Source organism: Ovis aries, chromosome 5, assembly GCF_016772045.2.
Source record: "Ovis aries strain OAR_USU_Benz2616 breed Rambouillet chromosome 5, ARS-UI_Ramb_v3.0, whole genome shotgun sequence".
Lineage (NCBI taxonomy): Eukaryota > Metazoa > Chordata > Mammalia > Artiodactyla > Bovidae > Ovis > Ovis aries.
This window is the reverse complement of record NC_056058.1, coordinates 36,783,767-36,796,300: the sequence shown is the minus strand read 5'-3', so window position 1 is coordinate 36,796,300 and position 12,534 is coordinate 36,783,767. Positions and strand designations below refer to the sequence as shown.

Below are 12,534 nucleotides of genomic sequence, written 5' to 3'. Positions count from 1 at the left end.
TCAATCCCTGATCAGGAAGCTAGATCCCACATGCTGCAACTAAGAACCAGCACAGCCAAATAAATAAATATTAAAAAAAAAAAAAAAGAAAAGAAAAAGATCAATGATTGCTAAGAGTGAGGTGAGGGGTAGAGGCAGGATAAATAGGCAGAGCACAGAGAATTCTTAGAACATTGAATCTATTCTGTGTGATACTATAATGATGGATACATGACATCATACATTTGTCCAAAATCATAGAAGGCATAGTTCCAACAGTAACACCTAATGTAAACTATAGACTGTGGGTGGAAATAGTGTGTCAAAGTACTTTAGTTGATTATAACAAATGTACTACTTTTGTGCAGGATGTTGACAGTGGGGAGGCTGTGCATGCTCTGGGCAAGGAACTTTCTGTACTTTTGATTCAATTTTGCTGTGAACCTAAAACTGCATTAAAAAATAAAGTCCTTTTTAAAAAATGGTATCTTTCTTCCATCGAACTGCTTTGTATCTTTGGCAAAAATCAGAATGGATTCTGTTGGTCTATTTCTGGGTTCTCTGTTCTGTCCCATTGAGCTATTTGTTTATCTTTCTACCAATACCACATAGCCTTTATTACTATCATCTTGATTGTTGTTTTTGTTTAGCTGATAAGTCGTGTCCTACTCTTTACACTATATTTCCTGGTGGCTCAGAGGCTAAAGTGTCTGCCTCTAATACGGGAGACCTGGGTTCGATCCCTGGGTCAGGAAAACCCCTTGGAGAAGGAAATGGAAACCCACTCCAGTATTCTTGCCTGGAGAATCCCATGGACGGAGGAGCCTGGTGGGCTACAGTCGGACACGACTGAGCGACTTAACTTACTCTTTACAACCCCATGGACTGCAGCCTGCTGGGCTCCTCTGTCCATGGTATTTCCCAGGCAAGAACACTGGAGTGGGCTGCCATTTCCTTCTTCAGGAGATATTAATAGGAATTGTGTTAAACCTGAATATTAATTTGGAAAGAATTGCCATCTTTACTATGCTAAGTGTTCTGGTACACAAATACAGTATGTCTCTACATTTATTTGGGTCTTCTTTGATTTCTATCATCAGGATTTTGTAACTTTTGGCACACAGATCCTGTACATGGTTTGTTTAGATCTTACCTGAGTAATCTCCTTTGGCATAATTGTAAATGGTATTACATTTTAAATTTTGGTTTATGTTTATTATTAATACATAGCAATGTGCTTGATTTCTTTGTGTTGCTCTTATATTTTGCAAATTGCTAAACTCATTTGTTAGTTCTTGGAGTTTTTTGTAGATTCCTTGAGATTTACCATCTGTACAATCAAGTCATCTACAAATAAGGATAGTTTTATTTCTTCCTTTCCAATCTGCATGCTTTTTGTTTCTTCTTTCAGCCTTATTGCAGCTGTTACAGCTTCTGAGGTGCTGCTGAATAAGGTGGTGAGAATAGACATTTTGCCTTGTTTCTGATTCTAGAAGGAAATCTTTCAATCTTTTACCATGGTTAAATTTAAAATTTCAGTTTTGCTAAAGCGCTGTCACAGGAAGTTTCTTGAGAGATGAGGAAAGGAATATCTCTACATCTCACACACATGTCATACTTCCCAAGCTATGCTGTCACCTGGCTCTGTGCTTTTAGTCTGACACACTCTCTGGTATGTTTCACTGGTTTCCTCTGAGTTCTTTAAGTCAGAGTCTTCACATTAAGAATTGGACTATCAAGAAGTAGACAACTCTTGGCACATTTCGGTTTCTGTAGCAGTGTAGAAAAAGTAAACAGTTTCTATCCAGACCTTTATCAGTCTTGCAGGAAATCTTCCCCACTGAGCACTGACATAGTCAAAGCAGGACATAGGCTTCATGTCCCAAACAGGTTTCCTAAATCCAGGGCTACAGCTTGGAGAGCACTCAGAGATGGGAATCTGAACAGTAACAAGGAAAACGTTCATACGGGATTAAATAATACAGGGAAAGTAAAGAAGGCAGCAGTAGGAGAATATGAATGTTCAACTATGTATATCCAAGGACTTGCCTGCTAGTCCAGTGGTTAAGACTCCATGCTCCCATGCATGCATGCACGATAAGTCACTTACAGAAACTCCCCCAGGAGGAGGTGCCACCTCTCCCACACTCAGGGAGCAGTCCTGGGGTTCCCTTTCTCCTCTCCAGTGGCGGCAGTGCCTATTCAACCAACAAGTATCTACACACTTGGGACTGTAGGATGGGGTGATTGACATAAGCCCTGAGAGGCAGAGAGTTCTGCAGCATGGACCAGCAAGCAGCACAGTGGCTGAGCCCTCATCTGGATCAGCCCTAAGGGTAGGAAAATCTGAGCACCAGAGAAAGGAAGCAAGGCACAAGCTCATATAATCAACCAATGAGAGCTAGTTCAGAATGTTGAATCCTAGTTTTAAGGATGGGGACGGAGAAGGATGGAGACCAGAACCCACCTTAGGTCATTTGAAATTGTTATTCAAAACTAGAAACATGACTGGGGCTTACCAGATTGGGTATAACTGGGACTTACCCAGTCCTTACTGGGACTTGCCAGCAGTATTCTGGCAGTGGCAGCAGCAGAAACCCAATTGTCTTACTTTCCTCTTAACCTCAGCCCCAATCTGCTCCACTCCAGTCCCAGAGAAGACGGGACTGTGACCCACCTTTCTACTCTTGCCTCTCCACTCTGTCCTCCATCTCCTAGTTTGCAAAGCCTTCAGTGTAGCTGGGATGAGAATGCTGCCATGACCTTTTGGAGACTCAGTGGTGCAGACTCTGGTTGGGAATGTATTAACCATATTTTCTTATTTTCTGTGGTCCTAGGTGCTCTGGCATTTGGCCCCTCATTGCCCCTCCCAGGGTGAGCCAGTTCTTAGAAATAGCAAAGAACTCCACTCAGAGGGCATCTTTCAGATGCAAAAGAACTAATCCAAAGCCCGTATCAGCACCACCACCACCACCCGCCCTCAACCACCATCTTTATTGAACTCTTATGTGCCAAACTAGTCTTTCTCCTGCCCTAATCACCCCATGGTCAGACAACCAGTGAAAGCCAAAACACCGCAGAGACTGCTGAAATTATTCAAACTAACCAATCACCCACTTCCCATGGAAACCACAATAGAAGCTTTTCCCCATGATTTCCCCTCACTCCTGCCTCCTGACCAACCCTGGTGTTTCCCCATGTGGCCCCACATGATGTGGTATAACCAGTCCTCTTGAGAACTGTGAGTAATAAACTATCTTTTCTTTCTTTCTTTCATCCTTCTTCTTTTTCTTTTCTTTTTTTTTTTTTTTGCCACACCAAGGTCCATGAGGGATCTTAGTTCCCCAATCAGGAATTGAACCAGCATCCCCTACAGAGGAAGCATGGAGTCTTAACCACTGGACTGCCAGGGAAGTCCCCAAACTATCTTTTCAATAGCAATCTTCTCCTATCTTTAGGCCTCACCATGCCTAAAGAATAGTAAAACCTACATTTTAAAAACAGAAGAGAGAGGTGGGAAGTGCTATGGGAGAGAGAGGAGAAAATAGAGGAGAGGAAAGAGGGAGAAATTGGAAGTAAGGAAGTATCACTGTCTGCATTTGCCATCTTCCTCCTCTCTCCTCCCTCCACCTTTCCCCTGGGCTCTATCTCATTACAGACAATGAATGATCTTTGAACCAAAAGAATGGGGTTTCCCATTTGTATGAAAGACTGAAGAGGAAGTCTTCAGTTAAGGGCAGGAGTGGTTACCAGTTAGGGAACTTGATAGAAAGGGTTATGAGCAGTAGACGATGTCTGAGAAAGCTGCATCCCATGTCCAGGTTCATTTATACAGCCTCAGGCATGAGGGGAGAGGGTTTGCCCTTGGTTAAAACAGAGCCCAGAGAGAAGCCCTGGTACCTCAGCCAAGTCTGTGCATTTCTTTAATCATCCAGAAAAGATGTTTGGAAGGTGGTGGAGAACTTTGAGGATGCTGCAAACATTTTACTCTGAGAAAGAAAGTATAATGACATTTTGGTTGGAGTAGAGCTGGGACTTAAGTGTGTTACTTAAGTATATTGTTTTTGGCCACACTACCTCTAGTTGTCCTCTGAGTCCTGGAATCAATGGCTTCCCGATTCTCAGGGACTAAGACACAGCGCAGCCACTCCCTTTGATTTGCCCTCATTGTAGGAACCCCTGCAGTGCAGGAAGGAGGGAGGACCAAGCCAGACACATACCTGTGAGATGGATTGCCCGAATCCCTGAGGAAAGATGGACTAGAAAGGAAGACAGTGAGAAAACTCACCAGGAGTAGAAGAATTCTGTCAGAGGGATCAATGTCAGCCTGGGAGCAGGGGGTATCTGAATCAAGAAGTGTAGTTGATTCCAGATCCAGAGTGATACTGTTCTTGATGTCCCTGGATTCAGCACATACCCGCCCTTCAGTGCCTAGGTGTTCTGGGACAGAAAGCACAGGGAAAGAAAACGCATAGGAAATTCCTTTGTGGAGATGGAAACAAAGACTATTTTCCTACAGGCAAGGGAGGAAGAAGAAAGTAGAGGCCAATGGACTATAAGAAGGGACAGTGGCACTGTGGTATCCTGGGGATGAAGTGGAGGTCACCAGCAAACTAACAGAATCCACCCAACACCAGAGCAGAATTGCGCATGGAAGCTCCAATTTAAGCTGCAGGACACTGTGACCCTGATAAGCTTCACCCCCACCATCCTCAGCTTGAGACGCCTAATGGGAATAATGAGAAGGGGACATCACAAGAAAGGCCAGGCATCAGATATGGAGATTTTGGCTTTTCCTGTGCTTATGACTCTTATTGCTCTTCTTCCTTCTTTCTCTCCCACCTCCTTCATCCTTTCTTTCTTCTTTTCCCCTTCATCCTTTCCCTCTTCTCTCTTTATCTCTCCAATTTCTCTTTCTTTTTCCTCTTTCTATTCCCCTTCCTTTCTCTCCATACTTTTCTTCTTTCTTTCCTTCATCTCTCTTCCCTTTCTCTAACCAAACATCCATCACACAATCATGCTGTTCCTGGATTTTTGCTAGGCTTTGGCAAGCACAGAGATAAATTTGTGGCAGAAACCTGTCTCTATCCCTTCTAGCCATCAGTCCCAAGGGACTTTAGTGTGAATGAACAACTGTAATTCAACATGGTTAATACAAGGCCCCAAGGAACCCAGGATTAGAAACACCTAAGAAAGTGTCGCTGCGCTTGAGACTTGAAAGGGTGAATAGGAATTAGGCAAGTGGAAAAGAGGGCAGCAATGGGGGTTTTGGACATCCCTTAAAAAGGGCACAGTGTGTAGCAGGGGCCTGCAGAGATTAGATCTTGGGGGAACCCCAGATAGGGCAAGTAGATGTAGTTCCCCCAATATCTCCTTTAATCTCACAAATGACACCCAGGTTCAGTGGTCTTGGCAGTGTGGAATGAGATCACTGTCAAGTGGGAGAATCCCTCACTGCTCTTATATTCTCAATCCTGTCATCACTTAAAAACAGGTTTTATCATCAAAACAATACTTTTGCCACTTGGAAATCACGTCACCATTTCCAACATCAGAATTCTTGACTTTGAAATCTTGCTGGTGTGCTGTCTTCTTACATGCATGTCTCTGCAGCCCCAATAAGTTTACACTTTTGTCTCTTTAGAAGACTTCTGTGGGCAGTCTGACCACTGGCTATGAAACAGTACTACTCACTGTGGGCCAGTGTTGGTCCATTAGCATTTGTTATAGATCTTCACAGAGGTAAAATACAGAAATTGAGTGTTTAGAAACTTTGGTGAAAATTTAACATTGATGTGACATCCAAGCACATAATGTTTCATTGTTTTAAATTTTGTTTTACAAAACCACTGGTTCATGAGGGATTGGAAATTTTACATAAAAACAACAACAAAAACCAAAACCAACCAGTCCTTAAAGGCAGACAATGGTACCGGCAATCACGATTCAGGACCGTGGACAGCACCTCACTCAGTCTCCCAAAGCCTGAGTCATCATCATCCCTGCTCCCAGCTCCTGGTGAATGCCCTTTGTGAACAACTAGTTTCTAAATCCAACTGATGCTTTGCAGTTGTTGTCTTAATTGACCTTTCTAAAGTGTTTGCCTTTGTTAACACTTGCATCTGCCAGTTTTGTTAAAGACCATTCCCAATGAAGGAACAAAAACTTTCCCCTAGAATTATCAACGAGCCACACTGCTGAAGTGAGGGGACAATTTCTGGTAACTTAAACATATCATTAATCTTAAAATACTGTATTGACATTGATCCTTTGCTTTTCAGTGGGCTATTAGAGGGAAGGGGACAGGTTTTATTCATCTTTTTGTCCGGTATGCATCGTAAGGTCTTGCCCAGAGCTTGTGTGAGCAAATGTCTGCTGCTTATCAGCTGGATGACCTTGGGCAAGTATTACTCAACTTTTCTTTGCCACTGCTTCTCCATCTGTTAAATTGGAATCCCATTAGAGTCTACCTTATAAAGTTTTAAAAATATTAATTTAGTTAATACACTTAAAAGTGCTTAAAACAGTGGCTGGCACAGAAGAATAAAAGAATATTATTATTTTCATCATTATTTTATACTGCTGAATAAACCAATGAGTATGTATTATTACCAAGTACGAGATAGTGGAGGACTTCATCCCATCACTTGGATAGATTACTGCTTTATATTGACGCTTGGGTCTACACTGCCTACTCAGGGCACTGTGAGCTTTGGAATTCTTGAGATTTGCTATTCCTGGATCCCTATCGTGTCATGTTGGCCCCATTCTCCCACACCTTTCAGTTGTATATTCCCTTTCCCAGTTGCATTCCTGATGCCTTCTTTCACTCTGCAGGCTCACCCACAGTCTCTTCTTTTGGTCCCACTGGATAAAGGGTCCCACCTGTGCAAGTGGGCCTGGCAGCTCCTGACCCCTCAGTGATTTGGCCCAATTTACCTCCTCTCTCCCATAAACTTTCTAGTATCTTACCTGTCTACTGCTGCTAGGTAATTCTAGGTCTTTCCACCTAAGTGGTTCTTGCTCCCTCACTGCTCAGGGAGATTTAACCATTTTTCAGAGCTCGAGTTAAACTTGCGTGTTTGCTAAGTCGCTTCAGTCGTGTCCGATTCTTTGCGATCCTATGGACTGTAGCCCACCAGGCTCCTCTCCGTGGGATTCTCCAGGCTAGAATACTGGAATGGGTTGACATGCCCTCCTCCAGGGGATCTTCCCGACCCAGAGACTGAATCTGTGTCTCCTCCCTCTTCTGCACTGGCAGGCAGATTCTTTACCACTGCTCCACCTGCGAAGCCCTGAGTCAAACTTACCCTTCCATAAAAGGGACATTTCTCCCTCCCTTTCCTGAACTACTGTCTCAGCCTCTGAATTCCACAGGGCTTGTGTGCAGTTCTCATTCTGTCTCACCATTCCGTCTGCCATCACCTCTAACCTCCTTGAGGTTTAGGTGCAGTCACCCATCTCTGGCAACTGCTCTGCAAGTTTCAGAGGGCAGTCTCCTTCCTTCCTCTCTCTGCGGCTGTTACCACATCAACAAGATGGCGCTAAGAGCCCCTGCTTCCTTGGGTTTCTGCGAGCATTAAGCGAGGTAAGGCAAGGAAAGCGTTCTAGAGCGCCTTACTGGCAGGCTGGGAGCTGCAACGCGGGTTCGCGGGAACGCGCCTGGGGCGGGGCCGCGCTGGCGCTCCGGGGATTCGCAGTCTGTGCGCTAGCTCGCAGTCTCCGCAGGCGGGACGCAGAGACCCTCCGACTCGCCTGGGAAAGTGGCGGGGGCTGCGGGACACGAGGCCCTGGGCCCCGCGCCAGTCCCGGGCTGGGATGGGGCCGAGCGAGGGCAGCCGGATTGGCCCTGCCGCTGCTGCTGTGGCAGCTGCTGGCGCTGGCGGGCGGCGGGGGCGCGTTCTACCTCGAGGCCCGTGAGCTGGAGGAGAAGTGCTTCATTCAGGAGATCCTCGATGGCACCGTGGTCATAGGTCATAGGTGCGCGCGCCAGTCCCGGCTTTGCCCTACCCACAACCCAGAGCCCTGAGAGGGAATGGGAGATGGGGCCCGCGGGATCACCTCAGGCCCCGGGGAGGGCAGGGATGGGAAACAGGCGGACAGCTGTGTGGTCAAAGCACCCTCTCCATTGCCTGTGCAGGGGTTGGGGACACGGAGGAGGCAAGACTGATCCAGATCCGGGTAACAGCAGAAAAGCAGGGTTGGAGAGGGGAAGAGAGAGGCAGAGGGCTGTGGTCAGGCCCCACAATCAGACCAGATCTTCCTGTTCCTCCGCCCACCACCACCCCGTGACCAAAAGTCCCTGGTGGGCTCTGTGGGTGGAGATGCATCTGACTGTGGATGGGAGATGCATCCAGGCTGCCTCTCCATTAGGTAACTACAAGACCGAGCTATACGACCCTGCTATGGAAAAGTACCAGCCTTCCCCACAGTGGATCAATTTGTTCGTGTTTGTGAAGGACCCTGAGAACAAAGTGAGGCAGGCCTTGACTCCATGCAGCCCCGCCCCCTTCACCGGACCCCTGCCCTCGACCCCTGCCCTCCGCGGTCTCCAGTATCAATGCCTAGTCCTCCCTAGCCCTCCGTTTCTTAGACGAGGGACCGTCTCCTCACAGGCAGGGGGGCTCAAAGAAGGCCACGCTGTTTGCAAACTGCACAGTACTGTACTGTATTGGCAGTGCTGGGATCTGAGATTTTCGAACCTGGACCGATGCCTTTTCTCTCACGTCCTCCTTCCTGGTCTGGCCAGTGAGGGTCAGAACCTGGGATACCCCAGGCCCTCGGGGCAGCTTCACCTTCACCTCCCAGGCGCCAGGAGAGCACGAGGTCTGCCTTCACCTCAAATCCACCCGGTTCGCCCTCTTCTATGATGGCAAACTGGTGAGTATGGAGGGGAACGTCACCACTCCTCAGTGTCTCAGTCCCTGGGGTGAGAAGGGGTCTGTAGGTGGTGCCTCTTGATGAGGGCTAGGCCTTCCGTGAAGTAAGCCTACAGAGAACAGTTCCTGAAGAATGAGAGGGGACCCAGGAGGGAGCCACTTGGACTTAAAATCATCCCTAGGCCCCCTGCCATCTCTAGAATGAAGCCCAAGCTTCTAAAGTGAGATTCAGAGCTGTCCGGCAGCTGAATGCTCCCAGGCTCTTCGTTACCACCTCCCACTGACACAGATCTCCTAGAAGCTGGCTGTCTCAAACACTGAGTCACACCTTGGTTTTTCTGCACATTTTTTCAGTCCCTTCTGTCTTTTGGACTTGGAACTCCATGCAAGCAGGGCCTTGATCTGGGATTTTGGCACCTGGAGCAGGGCTGTTCCCACATCACTGTGAGGAAATGAACTGCTCAGTTCAGTCAGGCCCAGCCTAGTGTGTGGAAGCTGGGTTTCCTGCAGGTGCTCCCTGATCTCCAACCCTTGGCTCCTCTGCTCCTCAGGCCATTCACTTGGACATGCAGTTAAGTGAACACACCAATGATTATGCGGAACTTGCGGCCAATGACAAGCTGACCCTGCTGCATCTGCGCATACAGCAGCTGGTAGAGCAGGTGGAGAAGATCCAGAAGGAGCAGGAATACCAGAGGGCAAGGCTGGGCCCAGTTGGGACAGCAGACGTGTAACCTCCCAGGGAGTGGCTTTTTCAGCCTTTCCCCTGGAGGTCAGCTCTGTTCTAGCAACATGCCTTCCTCCTTCTCCCCTTCTCACAGCGGCGAGAGGAGCACTTCCGGCAGACCAGCGAGAGCACCAATCAGAGGGTGCTGTGGTGGTCCATCCTGCAGACCCTCATCCTTGTGGCCACCGGCACCTGGCAGATGCAGTGCCTCAAGAGCTTCTTTAAAGCCAAGAAGTTGGTGTAAATCAGCCTCAGAGACCAGAGGCCTGGCCTCCAGTCAGTCCCCTGCTGCTGAACGATGGGAGGTGGTCTGGCCTGGTCTGTCTCCTGACTTCTCCCATCCTTCCCAACCCTGAGGGATTTCCTTGTTAACTGGCAGGGGGAGAGAGGATCTCTTTTGGATCTCAGTTGGGATTTGGGAGGGAATGAGTTTCCAGCTGGAGACACATGGGTGGGAGGAGCTGCTAGCTGAGCAGGAGGGTGGTGAGTGTTATCCTCACTCCCATGTTAATTAGGATGAGTGAACTATCCCGAGATGGAGAAAATAGGAGTAAATATAAATTATAACTGTCCAATTTTCTGAGCTAAACATTTATTGCCTCCTATGCTACAATTCGTTCTATGTGGCCAATCAGATGTTTAACATGTGAGGCTTTGGTGGGAGATTGATCCCAAAGTGGATGAGGTGAAAAATGCTTTTATCCCAGAAGCATTAGCAGCATGTGGAACCTTTTCTATAAAAGTCCAATTTGGGCCCCTCTTTTGGGTAACCTGAGTGCTGCTGGTGATTGTGTGCCCACTGCATCTTCTCTCTCTGGGTTCTAGTCAGGCTCACGTGCCACCTTATTCCAATTACTCGGACTGCTGGGCTCTTCAAGGAATCTGATACGCCCCTCTGTGGTCCTGCTTTTTTTCGGTTGACCTCTGTCTCTCTGTGATCCCATTGGCTTATCTTTCCAGGAGATGCCTGAAGTTCCAGGTCACTGTTTCCATTACACTCAGCATCTCCCGTAACTCAACCTTCACAAGTGCACACAGGTGTGCAAGCGTTCATGCTAAGTGACTTCAGTTATGTTCAACTCTTTGCAGCCCTATGGACTGCAGCCTGCCAGGCTCCTCTGACCATGGGATTCTCCAGGCAAGAAGACTGGAGTGGGTTGTCATGCCCTCCTCCAGGGGATATTTCTGACCCATGGACAGAACCCACAGCTCTTATGTCTATCTGCATTGGCAGGCAGGTTGTTTACCACTGGTACCACCTGGGAAGCCCTGGCACATAGGTATAGATGCCCCCCATTGCTTCTGCCTGATCTAGTCCACATTTTACCGAGTCCTATGCTGGTGACCCTGTTGCACCATAGTCATCTCTCATGTGAATTTGACATTTTCTGTTATAAAGAATTTCACTGGTTGGCATTTCAATAAATTCACGTCCAAATTGTCAAGGCCAGGAGTATTAATTAGAGACACTCCCAATGGGAAGGGGTGGCTGTGATAGCCCTGGCCCCTGACAGAGACTCACCCTCCCCTGGGATAATCCTGAGGGTGACTACAAGCCTCAGGGGTGTTGCTCACTTGTGCATCTGGCCACAGTTGGCCTCAGAAAATATGAATGAGGCTTAACTGAAGGCTGGGGGCAGGGACCACTGGAGAATAACTCTAACCATAGAATGTGACCTTAGGCTCACTTCCCTCATCTGAAGTTGGTGGGGATGGGGATGGGGAGGGTGCTCTACTCTGGTGCAGGGGAAGGAAAGTGACCTAGATGGGCACATTCTTGCCCATGGAACCTGCAGTGTAACACCAAATGAGTCAGAATACTGAACAAGATGCAAGGGTGATGCATGCTTCTGAGGAGGAGGGCATTGTGCTAAGGGCAGTATTTCAAGGGTCCTGGTCTAATCTAGTTAGTCATAGAAGGGTGCTTTTCAGAACTCAGACTCAGGATAGACGTTAGCTGGGGAAAGAATGTTCTGGCTAGAGGGAATAGCAAATACAGAAGCCTAAAACAAAAAAGAACATGGCTATTTGGGGAAACTGAAAGGAGGCCGCTATATCAAAATCCCAACTCCAGAGAGGCTGCCTGCAGCTTGCTTTCCAAATTATGACTTCATGTCTAGGACTTGCCTCTTCCTCATGATTAACCCTAGAATGACCGCACACTTTTCAGAGGGACTCTGTCCTCTGCCCACATAGTTGAGACATTATCCTGTCACTTCGACAGAGAAACAAGTCACAAAACAGCAGCAGTGAATGAGTGCGTGGAAGAGCTGCACACACAATGGAAAGGGGTTTCTTAGTGTCAGCCTCCCCATCCGTTTCCACGTGGAAACTTCACAGTCACTCTCTGGGGGAAATGGCACATGTCCCTGATTTAGAGAAGAGAGCCAGCTAGTAAGGGATGGGTCATTCTGAAATGGGGCTAATTCAACTCAGTTCTTGGTGTTCTTTTTTTCTGTTTCTGCTTCTCTGTTCTGGCTACTTTTCTCCAGGTAGAGGAAAGATCACATACAAAGAGGTAAGAGCTGGTCATTTGAATTTCTAGTTTCTTGTGGCTGCCTTAACAAATTACCAACAACAACAAAAGTCTGTTGTCTCACAGTTCTAGACGCCAGAAGTACAGAAACAAGGTGTCAGCAGGGCTACATTCCTTCCAAAGGCTCTTTTTTTTTTTTTTTTTTGCCTTTTATTTTTTATTTTATTTTTTTAAATTTATTTTATTTTATTTTTTATTTTACAATACTGTATTGGTTTTGCCATACATTGACATGAATCTGCCATGGGTGTACATGAGTTCCCAATCCTGAACCCCCCTCAAAGGCTCTTGAAGAGAATCCTTCATCCTTTTCCAGCCGCAGGTGGCTCTAGGCATCCCTTAGCTTGTGTATGCCTTCATCTCCTCCTCTTGTGTTTCCTGTTCTGTGTCTTGGAAGGACATTTTTCATTTGA

At 47.1% G+C, this 12,534-nt stretch overlaps 1 protein-coding gene across 1 annotated transcript; it reads left to right on the top strand.

Moving 5' to 3' along the window:
* The first annotated feature begins 8,303 nt into the window (after positions 1–8,303).
* LOC101107521 (transmembrane emp24 domain-containing protein 9-like) lies at positions 8,304–11,030 on the top strand. The gene is made up of 3 exons (XM_042250811.1): positions 8,304–8,526; positions 8,672–8,859; positions 9,410–11,030. Exons 1-3 carry the CDS (start codon positions 8,304–8,306, stop codon positions 9,590–9,592), a joined length of 594 nt encoding a protein of 197 aa, XP_042106745.1. The 3' UTR covers positions 9,593–11,030.
* The last annotated feature ends 1,504 nt before the right edge of the window (positions 11,031–12,534 follow it).

Coding starts and splice junctions, on each gene's coding strand:
- LOC101107521 (XM_042250811.1), top strand. CDS start 8,304: ATGCATCTGACTGTGGATGGGAGATGCATCCAGGCTGCCTCTCCATTA. Junction 8,527..8,671: donor CTCGACCCCTGCCCTCCGCG/GTCTCCAGTATC, acceptor CTGGGATCTGAG/ATTTTCGAACCTGGACCGAT. Junction 8,860..9,409: donor TCTTCTATGATGGCAAACTG/GTGAGTATGGAG, acceptor TCTGCTCCTCAG/GCCATTCACTTGGACATGCA.